Source organism: Opisthorchis viverrini (genome assembly GCF_000715545.1).
Source record: "Opisthorchis viverrini unplaced genomic scaffold opera_v5_120, whole genome shotgun sequence".
In the NCBI taxonomy this organism is placed as follows: Eukaryota; Metazoa; Platyhelminthes; class Trematoda; order Opisthorchiida; family Opisthorchiidae; genus Opisthorchis; species Opisthorchis viverrini.
The window spans coordinates 394,194-412,134 of NW_008751779.1; the positions used below are offsets into that span (position 1 = coordinate 394,194).

The 17,941-nt window shown below is 41.9% G+C and overlaps 1 protein-coding gene across 1 annotated transcript; it reads right to left on the reverse strand.

Annotated features, from left to right (window-relative positions):
* Positions 1 to 776: 776 nt before the first annotated feature.
* On the reverse strand, positions 777 to 17,281 carry T265_13950 (hypothetical protein; the record flags this gene model as incomplete). Its single annotated transcript, XM_009171316.1, has 5 exons — positions 777 to 870; positions 4,567 to 4,817; positions 9,250 to 9,638; positions 9,778 to 11,285; positions 16,652 to 17,281. Coding segments are annotated over 5 exons (2,871 nt in total), but the record flags the coding sequence as incomplete, so codon positions are not given.
* Between the last annotated feature and the right edge of the window lie 660 nt (positions 17,282 to 17,941).

Here is a 17,941-nt window from a genome sequence, read left to right on the forward strand (position 1 = left end):
CTGGTAAACAGTACCAACATCCGTTGTTCATAAATTGCTTACTCATTTTCGAATCCCCTTACAACGAATGCCTGGCCAGTAACACTTATTGTCATTTATTTCTGAAGAGCATGGTCACAAACATTAAGAGTGAATGCAAACGACGAATGCGAAAGAAGAACAGGGAATATGAGATAAAAGAGGTAAACATCTCATCCGAATTCATGCCACCAACAGTTCCGGTCAGATGGGATGAATCCCAACGTATGTAAAAAAATTTGTATGGGAAGACGCGTCCAAAGACCAACAACCGAAGAAAGGACAAACGATGTTGAATGCTCTCCAAGGCGCGGTAAGCACCAGCACAATCATGACTCGCACATCAGGCACAGAGTGTCCGGCATACTGGGTCTGGTGTGAGACTAAATAGCAAAAATATACATTCAACGCCATGTACTACGCATTACAGTGCCATAAGCACGCAAAGAGCCCACAAAGGCAAGCAAACACAAGTCATTGACTGTGACCTTAGGAAGTCGCAGTCCTACAACAGCCTTGACGGATTGAGGAACACCAAACTATCAAAAGCTATCAATTATACCGCACCTTCATCTTCCATCGCTTAGACCCCCTAGGCAAATCACAGTCAGTTTACTCTGTTTTGCCACTTTTAGCTTATATTGTACAGACTCATTGCTCAATTCAGCCACATTCCTTATTATTTGTACATTATACTGCGTGACTCTGAGTCTAATTCGAAAATAGACACCACTATAAAAGTTGATGCCAAAACTTACCGTTGGATCCACTTAAGGAATTCGTCTGTGGACTGTGAACGACGGTAGGTACCACAGTATTTATGAAGTGCGTAGGGATTATCCGCTGATAGTCCTGAAGCCGTGGATTTGTAAAGGGCAGGGAAAGTGGAGAACAAAAATAGCATCCGTAAGAGAATCAAGAAAGGTGTTCTTATTTTTTGTTTAAAAGGTCTAGTTGGTAAAAAACGGTCATGTGTACAACTTCCAGAATAATAACAAAACATTTAAGATAAACATGCAACCCACACGTATATTGAGAAATTTAAAATGGGTCAATTTCCTGATGACCCCTTCTTCTGGCGAAACAAACTCGTCTTCTAATTAAGTTCGCATAAACAAGAGATAGGGTTAATCCTAACTGAATTTCCCTCAGTTAGTGTTATTCGACGGAACATGCCACACAAAATGGCCTTATGTTTCAGCTGCCACATTAGTGGATATATCTGCTGACACTGTCCTGAATTATCGGTGCCTACTAGGTGGCTGGAAATTTCACCTGAGTAACTGGCATATTATATGAGCCCTTATCTTTTATTCCTCCCAAGATGACTGAATGCACGACTGTGCTGTGAAGAATCCAGTTGCATACAGAGTTTCTGGTAATGTGACGGACTTTTGATGGAACACGTTTGGCTTTCCTTAGAAGAAAAAATTAATTCGAAAAATAAGAAGTAATCCATTCACATTACAGTTGCGAGTGAACGTAATTCTCTCCAAAAAGGATTCCTCTAACCTAAAAGCCGTTTACGGTGGTTATAGTGTGCGAATACAGTTGATCGGCGATTAGTGACGAGCCCAGCTGTACTGAAGACACAAGCCTTGTAGAGTATCGTAGATGCACTGAATTTCTATTGTTTAAGTTTCAAAACCTAAATGGTGAGGTATTGTGTGACAGCTGGGTTGTCAGAATGATGTAGTTTAATCTCTCAGAAAGAGGTTCATTCAGGTTTGCACGTTGGTGGAGCTCATCAAGACATCTTTCCGAGGCCATCTTTCTGTGGGACCGTAAATTGATTTGACGGTTTCTACCGTTTTTATTTTGGAACATCTATTAACCCATCAATCCAAAGTGACACTTTACAGCACTGTTTATTAGGCAGAATTGGTGGGGTTGCCTTGCCATGTTCTTGTCTCTGGCAAGAATTCGTCGTGTGTGTGTGTGACTTCAATCTATGCTCCAAAATATGGAAGCGCCGCACAGCTGTATCATCTTTTTTGGGATTTATCGGCATGCCCCATGATTCTGCACGGCAATTTTAACCTGAGACCTTCCAACTAGTCATTAACGGTTGTGCCTTTCAATCATGACTGCCTGATCTGTGGTACATACAACTCCCACTTGGGAGGATTTGCCATCATTTAGCTTTCAGACCTACAATTAGCATCACCCGATAAAAATGGACAGTCTGTAGAATGGTGTTTTTGGTCCAGAGATTTATAAGTTCAGTATAATAACCAGGGTGTCCTCGACATTGCAGATCAAAACAAACGATATGCAGGTAGCGGTTAGCCGCTCAAGCTAGACCAGGGCGGCATGCACCACGAACGCACCACACTTCCACCGTCATCAAAGAGCAGCGGGGGATGTCGAAAAAGTCCGTTGGATGACTTCGACATTTTGAACTACCAAATCATTTCGCTAGTCAGCTTTACTTCAACAGTTCAATGTGAGGAGTTAACAGGAGTTAACAGCAGTACCCCTAAGCAAGCTGTATTTGCACATTACTCGTGTCTAAAGCATTTCGGAAAACTAAAGATTCTCGTCTTAGCCACTACTCCATTACCAGTTGCGCTGTATCGCTAACTGAAAAAAGTGTCTGAGAGGTGCGCTGCCAAAATCTCAGAGAACTTGAGGACATCGTAATAACATCGTGACAGCGGGAACATAAGGCAACTCGTTTCACCACATTCAACTGACAAAATCTTAAACGAGAGATTTAGCTGGGATCCGGTTGAGACTCTTCGTTAAAACCACGTTAGTTTGCGATAGAGTGCATTTCGCAAACCCTATCCAGTTTGGCGTGAAGCAGAAGGTAAAACTGACGAAGCCTCTAGGGCTGCGCCCCAAAAAGGGAAACTAACGTCGTGTATTGTCAAAGAGCTTCCAGCAGCTTGCTGACTGGTGAGCTCCGTTAAGAATATTTTTGGGTCGAGATTTATAATGCATTTGTTTGAAAATTTGAATTAGAAGTGCTTTTGTCTCCAGTATCCTGAGGCGAGTGCAGTGCCGATTCTCAGACATTATGTCAGCCATCGCCTAAATCCTTAAACAATTTTCGGTGTATTTACTGCTCCCAATGTGGTTTCGAAAGGTTGAAACTCATATACAAGATCCTAATCACGCCTTGAAAAACGGCTGCCCGAGTCCACATTAGGAGACAGATGTGCGAACGGGTGAATCTGTGCACGTGGTGACAATGATGCGAATGGAGGATTCCTTGCAGAAGTCACAGATAGAAAGAACGTTAGCCAACTGGGGTACAAATGTGTTGGCAACAGCCTAAGCAACTCTAGCCCCTTGAGAGAATAATGATGGAATTTTGGATAGAATTCTGAACTGTATCTAAGCCTTCTGGATACACGTCATGGCTCTTAATTTCTACGTAACTAGACTGAAAAGTGTTTGTAGAGAAGTATCATATATGACGAAACGATCACGCTCCATATATTAGTAAACATAAAGCTTTGCACTCAGGAGTGTCCGGCTTACCAAACTGTCGTGTTTCGCATGAATACAAAACGGCGTTCAACCGGTGCAAAAAACATCGAAGAATATACCAGAAAAGCCACCATCACTGTTAAGTTTGGATAAAATAGATGTCTGATATTAAATGTTTTCAAGGTGTTTTGTCACGAGAAGCCCCCATGTGAAGTTCCAGTTTGCCTCCTTTTTAGTCCCTCGAAAAAATTATTTTTGTGCGCGTTGTACCGACTTGCGTTGTTTTGAATCCCAATTTAATATGTTTCGTCTTGATAGTCATAGGAGCTACCAATGGAATCACGTGGTTTTAACTCCAGATCACCGGTTAGTTCGATAGTTTTCTGGAGTTCTTCACGCGGGTTTGGTGTACGCTATTCTGCATCTGTGTATTTTCAAATGGTCTGCTCCAACCTCTAGGACTCCTCGAAGCTTAAGCAAGCCACCACTGAAATCCTCTAGTCGGGTGGTTAATTTGTTTTCACTGTGACTTAAAATACTTCCGTATCCACTGTGTTATGTCGCGCTGCATTGTAAACCGTATTGTATATCTTCATAGACAACCCGTCCTAATCAGATTATTTATTACTGCCAAGCGTATATCGATGGCAGGAATAACTCTTCGTGACCACCTTTGTACAGACTCAGCTGAATTTATTGGTGAACCGTGTGTGTGTGTGCTTAGGGTATGTGTTGTTTTTGGTACAATCCATCAGATCCCAGTTTTTATGCCCTGTGTGTCTTATACCTCTAGTTCTTACAGGCTATCGTTTGGGTACTCCTGGTAGGCTGGATAACTGCCTCCTCCTCCTCAACTTTTGGTCTTCATTCCTTGGATTTACACACGTTTGCTATAGATGCAAACGGAAACAAACCTTATGGAGCCTTGTCAACTGAAGGTTGACGTGACTGGCCAGATGTAAACCGCAGCTGCTTAAATATTGCTCCGGTTTACAAGAAATGTATTTCTTCCCTAGTAACCGCTGTCGACAGCCAACATGAATCTATCAAAAATCTATGGTTCAGAGATTTTGGAACTTACTTCAGCCAAGACACAGTATCCCAACTTACCCTTTGACTATGAAGACTATCCAGGTGGTCGCCATAAATATTAACATTTGCACTGTTATTTGTATAGTTGTTATCCAGTTCCACAAAGTGTCCTTCGTGGATTATGATTGGTCTGATTCGAGGTAGTGTCGCAAAATCGGTCGCAGAGGCGTTCGCAGCATCTTCATCGTTAGGACTGACGGGAGGACTTGTTGAACGGCCACCAGATCGTAGCAGTTCCACTTTCACAGCGTTGTTGTTAGGTCTGGGAACTGAAGAATTATTCAAATGTTCAACTCAAATATTTTACCCGGCGGTTTCGGTGAATGTCTTCTTGGTCAACTAGCAATACATCAGTATACATATAACATTGTTGCAAATACATTCCCTACTTTTTAGTGCGCATCTGAAGGCGGGAAGTATCTACAAGCCTTTCAGGTGTTCCATGTACTAACCTTCAGCGCCTGTCTAGTACATCTGGTGTCACTGGGTGTAGCTGCCTTGACAATGACCCAGCAGCTACCATTGTAACCACAAAACTTCATTCGTCTCCTGTAAATTCGCAAATTTTTTAGATCTGAAACCCTGTGGTGCACAGCCGTCATAAAAGATACTGCCCTTCAATAGTTTGAACTCCTTCAATTAAATGTTGCACATATTTCTACCTTATGTGATCAGGATTTTTGTTTAGCACTGGTTTCTCACTGCAGCTGGTATTTAAGCAGATGCAAGACGCTTTAAATGAAAATGTGTTCTTTCTATTGAAGTGTTAACTCAAGAATCTATTGGGTGATCCACTATTCTTGCGATATTCTCATTGGGGAACTGTCTGAAGGCTCCACTGGGACCAAAGTGAATCTTTTTGAATAAACGAATGGAAACCAACGAAAATCAGTCGATTTTTTAATAAACCAGGCACATATCGCTGACATGAATAGACGTTAAGATCAAGACAATTTTTAGCTGCCAGTAAACTGCCAGCGTGTTTTGAGTTTTCCATTACGTCTAGCATTAGTATCCGTTGGGACACTCTAGTTGGCCGAACCTAGTCTTGACGGTTTACAGGGATAACCATATTGACAACTGCCATTAATATCTGATAGGTGTTCCTTCATTTCATGTCAGTGTACACTGGCAGCGCTTTGGAGTATGGAAAGCGTACAGAACAACTTAAAACCTGGATGGTTGGATACCAAAACCGATGAGTATATTTTACTGAGATCCGCAATTCCTTGTTTATCTTGTGATTCTCCTTAATATGCTTCATTTTGGGATAAACCGTTCTAAGAACAATCGTCATGGATACATCCTTTTAACTCAAGTCCTGTTATCCACCTTATGCCACAGAGAAGTCCTCGTTGCAACCGAACTCAGGGTAAATCAGACTAGCGTATTGAGAAATTCACAAAGAGCAGTCTAACTTGGATCTTGTTGCAAGCAAATATCAGTCGCGTATCTAGTATGATTACTAGTGGTTGTTGACCTTTCACGGCAAATTTTAGTGTAACGAGGTGCAGATGTGCTAAAAGTTGAGAAACAATGATCACAAACGAAAAGCAAATTAGATCTAATATGTATGAAGAATAAACAAGCTAAAAGAAAGCAGAATTCATCGGAAGTACAATAAAACATGTTAGACGAGTTTCTTTTGGGAGAGAAACACACTGATCCGTACGCGCTGGCCAGAACGTGATTCCTCTCGTTAAAGCCTTACTTAGTAAAATCGTACGTGAACTTCCACTTTGTCCACTTAGACGTTGAGCCACGTCAAGTTGAGTTTAATTTACCTCTGGGTGTTCACAGTTTAGCATGCGCAATACAAGTGGGGAAAACGCAGAATTTTTTCAAAGCATGTTATCGATTCTCCTCACCCCAGGTTCTCGTAAACCATCGAAGCCACCACGGAAAGCAGGAAGGGCAGTTGGAAATTTCTGAGAGCCTCCCTCTCCAGATACAAAGCTACTGATGAATTTCCAGTACGTATAGCGTATATTCACTTGTGCTGTACCGACATAACAATCTGGCCGAAGATTCACAAAAGCTTCCAAATATGAAGTCACATTCCTTTAATTTCCGCCGACTTTCCAGACACGCGTAATGTTAATACGTACTTAGTACAATCGGGGACGTTTCAAGATTTCAGCTTCATGCTAATGCATGAAGCTATTTTTAGTCATCATTTTTATCAGTAGTATCCTGGCTTCTGTAGAGACTGTTGAAACTGTTAAACACATAAAATGGACCGTTTTTTGCCAGGACTCTTTTAGTCGAAAAGAGGACTCAGGTCTTTCGACCAGTTTTTCGTACATTTATGGGATGAACTTAAAGTGTCTTATCGCAAACTGCATTTTATCACTTCAGTAGAAACACTCATCAATTTTGTTGCACCTAATGTGGACCAAGCTGCCTACCATGGCGTTGACCATTTGATCCTCTTCAACTAAACTTGCTGAGTGCTTTTTTGGTTAGCTGTTCAATTCTGTCTGTTCTAGAAAGCCACTTAACGGGTACGTTGTGAATCACCATCAGTCCATCTAGCTTGCCAAGTGTGAAACCTATATTCGCTGACGCGACGGATAATGATCTGTGCTGAGCTTGGATAGATACATGGATATATGCTTAAGTGTTTTGGCCTGTCTTGATTTTGCGTCGAAATATCTAGCATCTCAAAAAGTGGTTTTCCAAAGTTATCAAAACCCTAGTTGTCCTTTTGTAAGCTTGGCACGCGATTAACCTCCAGTCGTTACAAACTGATGGGCCATGCCATGGTTGGTTGTGGTCAGTTCAACTTAGCAGTGCTAATGGCTAACGTTTACACGTAATTCACATAGGACAAACTGAAAGTATTTAAATGTGAACAACGCAGACCTTATGGGACCAGGCATTCCTTGTTATAGGACAATGCCGAATGAAGAACTGTACTAAGTTTCCTAAATAAATAGCACATAGTTGACTGGATTGAAGTAACTAATGCGCACGGTCTACATTGAATTGCTTCAAGGATCGCAATTAAAAGGCACCGATTTTTGGCGCAAGAAGGTTGGAGGAAGACTAAATTGCGACCGTCGTAGCACTCATTGCAAATGAGTTTATATTGTGCCGAATAATCACAGACAATGTTTGATGGGTCCTTTGAACGTGTATGTGCATTTTTAGATAGACATTTCTCTAGATTTTATGCACAACTAAAAGGTAAGGCTTGAATCTGATTAACATCAGGTACTGGTTTTGCACGAAGCAATGATGCATGCAAACTTTCTGGTGATGTGAACAATCTGACGATTTTAAATTTTTGTCAGGAACATTTGCTCATTATACCAGCTTTCTCACATTGTTCCCGTCGCATAGATGATTGCTGTTAACCGTTCCCTGATTTGATATTATGACAAAAAAGTCAGTTCAAGTAAATCAGAATGGCAGGAATCCGGCTTGTGATAAGTCGTTATGGAGGGCAATTGTAAACTGACCTGTAGTAAGTCTGTTGAAAAGATTCCGGTCGAGGGACAACAGGACAATCCAGCATTTGGTGGATAGTTGGGCGACATTCAAGGCTATTTATAGGCTCCAGATCCCATGCAAACGTACAAACCAAGTTTTTTGGTCGAAAAGCTCACGGATATTTTTTGTGGAACACATGGAGCGTGTACAGTAGGCTTAAATTCTCAAAAAGATCTGCCTGATGCAAATCAACGATCAACGTCTAAGAGAAGGCACAAAACACAACGCTTATGCGCACGCACTCTTATTTACGTGTGCACTAATCAGCCATTTATCAATCGGGGCAAGTAAACTACACATGTTGTGAACATTGCGGCATAATTTGCCCCTGATACAAAGCTCTAAGATCTACCGGTGGCTTCACAACAGACTGTTCGCCATTGAGATGATAGTTTGTGCTAATGGTGTGGAAAAAAGACTAATTTCTATTGGTGACTCATTTGTCGTGCAGTCCCAAATGAATCCATTATATGCAGGCCATAAAGAACAATTCGGACTAAGTGTTTGTATCCGCGGAGGGTAGGAGACAATGTTGGGCAACGAAACAACAATGTGTTGCGAGCAAAGCAGTGCAGGAAAGCCTGAAAGATAACTACTCATTCTCATTACGATGAAAACGTTTTGCTTGCATCAGGCCGATAAATGCACAGAACAGCGTCAAATGTAGAATGTTTCATTAGCTGCTGGATGTGCCTTACGCAGTGGTTATGCAACTAATTATTCCTGAAAAATCAAACAACAGCTATTCAAGAAACGGATGTTTATTTTAGAAATCCGTGCGTTGTCCATAAAACGCTTTTTGGAGAACCATTGGAGTAGACTTATTTTTATCAAATTTGAGATCAGCTCCGTGCCCAGATTAATCAAACCCCGTATTTTTGTCATAGATCGAATATCCTGTTTTCCATGAAAGTAGTATATTTAGACCCTATAGCTTTAATATTCCAGAGCTTTTGGAGCTTCAGAGCTTCTGAATGAAGCAATCAATTTCACCGCCAAAAGCACTGTTAAAACAACTCCAGCGACTTCACGAGAAGTCACCAACACTTTCTGTACCTTCTCACATCTGACATGCAATGATGGTACAACAACTCTTGAATGAATTTCATACATTTTCCACAGAATAACCTCAAAATTCAATGCGTACTGCATCGAATGTTACAAGCTGGAAGTTATCCTTTTTCTTTTTTAATGACACGAACTTACAGTCATATTTATCCTTTTGTGCCGACACCTGTTGTTCCTGATCGCGCCGTCGTTTGATGAGTAAAATGAGGACAACTGTTATCAACAGTAGCAGACCGAAAATAGTGGCTAAAATCACCACAATTGTTCTCTCTGTTAGAGGCAGTAGGCGATTGCGGTAGATGGGACTGAAGAATGGTTCACCATCAGATGAAGCTTCATTTTTGCTTCGCATTGTCTGAATATTCCCACCTTGCTCCGAATCACGTGGGCGCTGGCCTGTTGGATCAAGTGCATTGCGGTCGTTTGGCAGAAACCGGGGTGCTTGCACCTTGTTGCGTTCAGCCTGTTGCTGTTCTTTGGAATTAGTCACTCCAGCCTGGAAGGCTGCTAGAGCATTCAGCAACTGACTGTTCTGGAACATAGGAGTAAAGTATTAGAGAGCAATTTTTCGCCTAACTTTTCCTAACTTGAAGCAAATCATGGTATACCGTAAGGTGTTAGCGCAATATATATCCATCCCAGGCAGACTTGTGCCTTTAGCAATACCACTTCTTCTCATACAACCAAAAGATAACGTGGGAAGCACCCTCTTCAAACCAGCCTAATAAATGAAAACAAGGACATGCAGAAAAACGGTCACATACCTGAACTCGAACGGTCACTGTCGATGTTACTTTTCGCTGCTCAGGGCGCCCCATATCATGAGCTTCAATAACCAACAAGTAGTTTGCCGACTGATCAACAAGTTTTTCAACCACAAAAACTAGACCTGTAGCGGGATCGATTGAAAACAAGCCACCGTTTGATTTGGTGTTGACAGTTTCCATATCTAATGATGTCTGGGTAGAGTTGTTGTTCCTCAGTAATGTGTTTGACTTGCTTCTTTCGAAAGTGGCCAAATGCAAGCCGAAACGCACGGTGCCGTTTTCGCCAGCGTCTGGATCTTCCGCAACGACAGTGAACAGGTTATGCCCAGCAGGAGCACCGGATTCTACATTAACAATACCGTGTGGAGGCGGATACGTGATTTTCGGTGCATTGTCGTTCACATCTTCAACTATCACCGTCACTGTGGCTGTGGCTGTGTGACTCACTGCAGAAAGCGTCACCGTAGATTCCGGTGATTTCCACGCTGGCTGTGTGCGACCTTCTGGTGGATTGTCAATTGCAAGGACATAGAAAATATAATGCGTTTGTTGCTCACGATCCAGCTTTCTCATCAGATGTAGTTGTCCAGATTTGCTGCTTATTGTGAATAGTGATCGAATCCACGTGCGATGTGACTCGAAATTGGAAAGATTTGATATTCCAGAACTTGGTGAATCCCGAATATCCATCAGCTGGTATACTATTTGCGCGTTTTGACCAATGTCATTATCACGTGCTTGTATAACTCCTATACATCCACTGTGGGCAGGCTGTTCATTTTCAGGAATGCTGAACTCATAGTGTGACTTCGTAAACACTGGTGGATTGTCGTTGATATCTTGGATGAGTAGGCGGACGTTCGCTGTCACATTGTAACGTCCGTCTGTTGCTGTCACTGGTAGGGTCATATACACGTTGCCGTCACCTTCAATTTTAGACTTAAGCCCATCTACATCGTCTAAATCCGAAGCTTGAAGTGTTTCAACAATTTTTTCGCGATCAACTTGTCTTTTGATGTAGATTTTACCGCTATCTGGCTCGACGCTGAACGATTCCGTTAACGCTTGAGCAATTGTGTATGTCACTTGACTTGAATGGTCCGCATCGGTGGCGATTACTTGACCGACAAATCGTCCCATGCTTTGGGTTATCGGCCGTCCGGTTTTACCAACGGCCTCATCTATGATAAACACATATTGGCTCTTTGAAAACTGTGGGGCGTTATCATTTTCATCCGCAATCATGACGCGCACAAGTGTTGTCCCCGTGAGCTGCGATGTTGATGATGTGTACCCCGAACTTGGATTGTAGTTACGCTGCGTTGAACTCAGAAACAGATTCGTAGCTTCCTGGTACTTTGGAATGGTTGAAGTGGGGTTGTCCACGCAGACAATGTAAAACGTTACCTAAACGAAAGGATAAATAGGAATTTGTTGTGATATTCAAATGAAGTAATCGACTGGCTACTGGCTATTATTGTTAAATTCATCATCTTGGGGGTTTACCATCCATAAATAACATCACTTTAAAAATGGCTTATTTCTTCCGAGCACATGGGAAGTCTTTTAATACAATACTCCCAAATAAAAGCATGTTAACTACGAAATTGGCCATCCTATGGAAAGTGGAGCCCTTTAATAATTACCATCATCTTTAGGCAAATTCTCCTCAATCTACTTCCAGACATTCCATGTGCACGGCCCTTTTACCTGTGTTTCTGGATCTGGTGGACAACTAAACACTGTATGCAGTGTGGAACTGCATTTTCACATTAGAGGTTGGATTCACTTGGCGTCTGGATTCGACGAACACTAACTACATATTCGTATGTCTGAATGAGATTATAGATGATAACACCACTCCTGGCACCTCTACCGTATACAGTTATTTTCCGATAGCGTAAAACAGAGTGCCCAATGTCTCAAAGCTCATCTTTAAGCCCTTGGATTGGTCTTGACAATGAAGTGATTCCATTTGAACTTATAGCAAATAAACTCATTCAAATAGCCTACGATATCGTTATAACACTCTTTTTGGGTCCCCATTGCTTTATCATCCGCGCACGCAATCACAGGTGTATCGTGTTAAGTTAGCTAAGGTAGTATTGACCGGGAGCCTAAGGATCTGCGACAAATAGCGATTGAGTCTGGTGGTGGGAGATGTTTAGGGAATCTCAGAACCCACTTTGTATAGGTTAAACTCGCGTATAGAAGATAACCTCAACAAATTCCTGACCTTGTTCCGTCCTCTGCCGAAGTTATCGAAAAAAGGTTCGAAACCACATCCATTGATCCCAGTTAGAATCTCTCTAACTTCTTTGTAACAAAACTGCACTGTCACAAAACTCACGTTGAACAGAAACCATCATATCGTTTTTTCCATGGTCACATAGAGGCTTTGCTACAGCACTCTGGAAATACAAGACGCTCTAACAAGTGAGAAACTCGAACCCGATTATTCCCCTATTAGGTGTGGACTCAACAGGATGATTGCCCAGGGACAGGATAACGATTGTTCGGACGAGAGTCATGTGAATATGTATTCTAAAGAATCCCGCAACCACCAACACCTAAAATACAGGGAAGCTCAGAATGGACATTCAAATAAGTGGTGCCTTGCTGGCAGTCTAGTAAACTGTATTTGATTTTTCCATGTTGACAATTCCACACGACAGAGTCAAAATACCCAACTCTAATGCAATCAAGTTAATGTGCACATCAGAGTTGCCTCTTTAATGCTCAGACCTTGTTTTCAAAGTTTTTTGGGTACTTTGCGAACCATTTTCATTTAAAATATTGTGTAGTCTGTCTTCCCCAGATTAGCGAAAACAAAACTCTGGGGCAGATTTATGTTTTGTACTGCTTTTTGACGCATTGCTGGCTGGTGTTTCTCCGGTATAGCGCCTTGGTATATCAGTCAGTTCCAACTGTACAAACCCGACTGATCGTCTTTTATAGATAAGATCAACATTTACTGGGTTGCAAACCTCAGGTTAACTCAAAAATTTGAGGGCAAAACCTGGCTTGGTTTCACAGACCACCCGATGCGATGATCGGCAGTTCGGTCTGCCGTAATCCTCCTCGGAAAAGACTATAACAAGTACCCTAGTTTCTTGCATTCCATAAAGCCAGATATATACGTAAGTCTAACAGACTTGACAGTAAACTACAATCCGTCGAGGACACACGGGAGAAAAACAACTATCAACTACGCTCTATTTGATATTACTCTGGAAAAAGCAATTGTTATAATTTGGAAGGGATTCTGGATCTAATTCAGCGTCACAAATAAACTCTACTAACGCATGCACAGGAAAACGTGAACGCAGTACTTACGGGTACCTGCTGCACTTAAGGGAAAAGAATTTTACTAAAATCGGAAGCATGCACTCGACGCCAAGCAGTTCATTGCACAAAATAATCTGCCTATATCACTGTGTATTTTAGCTCCTTCTATGCGGGTCTTACTGGAATACATAGGCTACAAAACGAAAGCGGACTCAGAGCCCACATCGATAAACCTTTTCTCAACTATGCCATTTGTATGCGGAGTTAGTCTGTTGAAGATGGTCCTACGATTGTAAAATGGTAACAAGACACACCAGACCTAGTTTATTAACCTTCCGAATGAATGCTTATCAAATACACCTAACTTCTTAACAAACGAACAAGCTGTACGTTGAAATCACACATGTATATGAGGAGAATAGCGTCTAAGGTTGTGAAATACGCCTTCAAAGGTAGCCCTTTCATTCACCACAACGTTCGATACCATATTGCTATGTACAGCTAATCCCTCAAATTTAGCTGAGATGGAATATTAGTGGAATGGCAATTCAAACGTTATGTTGCTCGTCACCCGTTCTTAAAAGAAATCTTTCGGAGGACAAATAACATATTTTCAGAAGGAAAGTTTTCTTTCTGGAAAATTTCTGTTTATAAAACTCACTGTTGTTATTGGTTCAGCAGTTTCTAGGACTTTATGGCAAGTAGGAGTGTCCCAGTAAATGATTTTTGTGTACATTATACTGAACCTATTCATTACTTGTCGATTTCGGGTAAAAATACACTGAAACTTTGACATTTATCCGTCCGTCTTATCATCTAACTATCTATCTATTTTCCACAGAAATTCTGCCCCCAAGTACAACGTTGAGTGAGGGGAAATATGCACGTTTTAACTCATATGCTATCACGCGAGTCAGTCACGATTGAAGTTTTCTTTTCAGATTAAATACGCAGATGCGGTTCTGAGGTTAGTCCCTCGCATCAGAATAAAAGACACCTCAGTGGTTAAAAGTGTAATATTTTGTCGTGTACATGTAAGTACGGTCGATCGCGCATTGACGATGACTCCTGGACGGGGGATGAAACGTTTGCAAGGCGACTGCCAATTTCGACGATCAGATCAACGGATAGCTGATCAACCATCAGTAAAACTGGACATATGTAGGCTTTCGTTCACGATTAATCAGTTGGCCGTAGAGGAAGAAGACACGTGACCCTCCATTAAGCATTTTTAGACTGTTTGCGAAAACAGACTTACGGTGACCAGCAAATGTAGACATAGAAACACGTGCATTTCACTTTAGGTAACTCTTCGAGGTGAGACAACGGGGCCACTGTCCGGTGAACAACTATCCAATCATTCTTTCGGGCAAGTACTGATACACGGAAAAACACTTTTGGTAAATCCGTAGGCTTTCACGACTGACACTGTCTTTTTTAAGCTAGATGACTTCCATGGGTAGGTTTTTCATAGCGAGTACTTTTGTCACATTTGGATACAACTTTGCTATGCGACAAATCTGATGGCATCTGAGCACCGGAAAGTTAAAAATAATCGACCCAATACTCAGGTATATTTGCCAACCATATCTTCTACAAAGTTTCATTGTCTGATAAAAAGATGGAAATTTTAACGTCGTGTGGTATCCTAAAAGAAATTTAAATTGAATAAGTATGGATGGTGATATATAGCTCATGTGTTTCTAGGGCTCCCCCAGACAAGTGAACGTAGTCACAACTATCAGGATTAAAAGGCAATTGTGCTACATAAAACGTTTTCCTTTTGGAACGTCAATATATTATTATGGACTAAAACAGAATTTCTTGTATTTTAAACTTGGTCCGGATGACCTGAGTCACATGTATCCAACCTTCAAAGGTGGACTAAAGTTAGGGGAAGTCAAGATAGGATTTAGATTCGGGAGGCGTGGGTCAATGAAATGACGCATTAGAGCTTGCTTCCCACCTGCCCAGTCGGCAGGCCACTCAATCACTCACTGTCTTGGCTAGTGCTTCTGCATGCGAAGACGAGTGTTTATACTTGGCCGACAGTCGGAACTTTTGACCTGAATCGATTTGTGCTGGCTCAGTCAAGTCCGGCTTAAACCAGCCACACTGTCATCTGGCATGTATGTCCACCGTCTCCACTCATCCCCCATCGGCAATGTGGGCAAGTAGGTCCATTCAGCTACTTAACATCATCATCACCCCTGTTAGGTTTGAAATGGATAGACCACTGACGTAGTAGATTGATCTTGAGAAACAAGCAGGACCCATCCTATACTCAACTCAGTTCTAACCGCTCGTAGAGATGTTCCGAAGTTCTTTTTCTGCGAGGGGGGGGGCAGTTTGTGTCAGCCTGCACACACAAGGCTGCTGCGCCCTCTATGGTAACAAAGGTGGGTGACAAATTGATGTGCATCTTAATAAGTTGACAGGGTCTGTCTGAAAAAAGAGACTGCTCTCAGCACAAAAGAATGACTGTCTTTTGCTCGGTAGGCCCATTTGACTCGGATTAAATTCACACTGATCGAATGATCACCATTCAGCCTAAACACAATTATGCTATTGTGTAAAGCTAATGACACTGGCCGCGACAAGGAAGATTCTAAAATCAGCAGCACGGACTAATTGACTCCATTCCAATTACAAAACATAAGCATCAAGTAAGGTAACGTACACCCGACCAAATCTACTAAGTTTCATCGTTTGACCAGATTGCAGTTTCATCGGGCATACGAATGAGAGAGCCGATTAAAAAGGGGGTTATTTAAAAACCAGAGAGCCATGTCTTCCGATGAGTGCAGAATTTCTGCCGCAGAAACGGGACCGCTCAAAGTCAACAATGACCGGACTACGTCCGTTCAAATCCTTCCGCGCCAATCCATGTCCGCAAGTAGAGATCATAATGATGGTGGTATTTATCTGTGACTGTCTTTTGCTCTAAGTAAACACATAGCAAGAACAGGTTTTGTATGGTTGGTCAAAAGCAAATCCGATCCTATTAGTTCCATGTACACGGAAGAAAATACTTTCCAAAATCACAATTTTAGATGTAACGGGAACAGACCTTACCAGATTTTATTATTGTCTGGTTGCATTCTGAGAGAAAAGAAATCAAAATTGGCAAGTAGTCTTATTTATTGTCACTTTTTCGCTTTAGGATTTTAGGAATTAAGAATGGTTATTCTGGTTGTTTGTCTTAAAAGCGCTGCAAATTCATCACCAATTTTATGGGAAACTGCGAGTCTAGCGGAGAGCTCCATGTACGTTTGGCCAAGTAAAACCCACAGCACACTTAGACGTCTCTCTGAAACATCCATTTTATGCCCAAATGCCGTTTACAGATGATAGTCGAGCGCTACTAAACAGGTTAAAATGCGATCGCTGAAGTTGGTATTTAGGTCTACAAAATAACTTTGCTTCCAGTCCGGAAATGACTAGCGAAATGTATTTTCAAGAGATTTGTTGATTTGTTTACTTACCTCTGACATCTTTTCTCTGTCAAAAGGCTTAACTGCCAGCAATTTGAAGCCGATCTCACCCCACCCGGATTGTAGAGATTGCACGTCGTTTCTCAGCCCGAAATGCTCCGAACTGAATGAAGATGACACATCTGTGCTGCTTTCTCCAACCGGAAACAACGCAAAGTCATCGTTGGTTGTGTGACACTGAACCTGACCCCAAGGCCCTGAATCATAATCTTGAACTGTAACAAACGCCACAAAGGCCCTTGCCACATTTTCAGCAACAACACCACGAGTTCGTTCACCTGGCATAGGTGTCAACGAATATTCTGACTTCCCGGAGCCCTGCGATTTTGGTGTGTTCAGATAACTGACGAAAATCGCCGGCGCCATGTCGTTGACATCCACAACAGTAATCGTTATTTTTGCCCGAGAAGACAGCTGCCTGGGATAGCCATTATCGCGCACCACAACATGGAACACAAACTGCTGACTAGCATGTCCGCTTCCGTCAACCTGATCAGCAAAATGTTCCGCTGTACCAACGTTGGGTGTCGGTTGTCTTCGTAACTCATCTACGTCAGGAGTAAGAATGACATATATTGCTGCTTCATTTGAAGCAATGGTACGAATTCCAAAATATTGCATTGCGATTTTTTCTTGTGCGTTCAACGGCTGGGCCATACTGAATGTGAGCTAAGACAAGGGGCAAAAGGAATTTGTACTGAAGTGTTGGGAATAGGAGAAATATTACACACACATTATAATGACACTCATGATGACACGGAACTTCTACTGTAAAACAAACAGTAGCATTTTAATCAGTCAAGGTACGGAGGAATGGCAAATGGACACTGAATGAATTCGGACAAATTGCGGCTTCAAATGATCATACACTGCTGAACGCACGCAAACCACAACCAAAAAATGGGATCAAAGGTTGTGACCAAGAATAAATCCGCTCCGTGGAGTTGATTTTGGGTCTGCAAACTGTATCATTAAAATAGTTGAAAATTCAGCCACCCCTACAGATAGAAAACAAAGAATTGTGATGGGAGCACATCACGCAGTGTTTCAGGGTCAACACAACATCCAAAAAAGTGTTAATTACTGATTTCTTGTGCCTGATAATAGTGTTGGTAGAATTCGGTACATAAACCACGTGCAACAGAATAAAACGGGATGAAAATGGTGCTTGCCGTCACGTAGGCCTTTCTGTGGAGGTTTACGACAAGTGTCACATGAATGCTGACCGCTAAACTGGCGCGTATTTTGAAACCTTACGGTACATAGAAAGAGGATTCAACG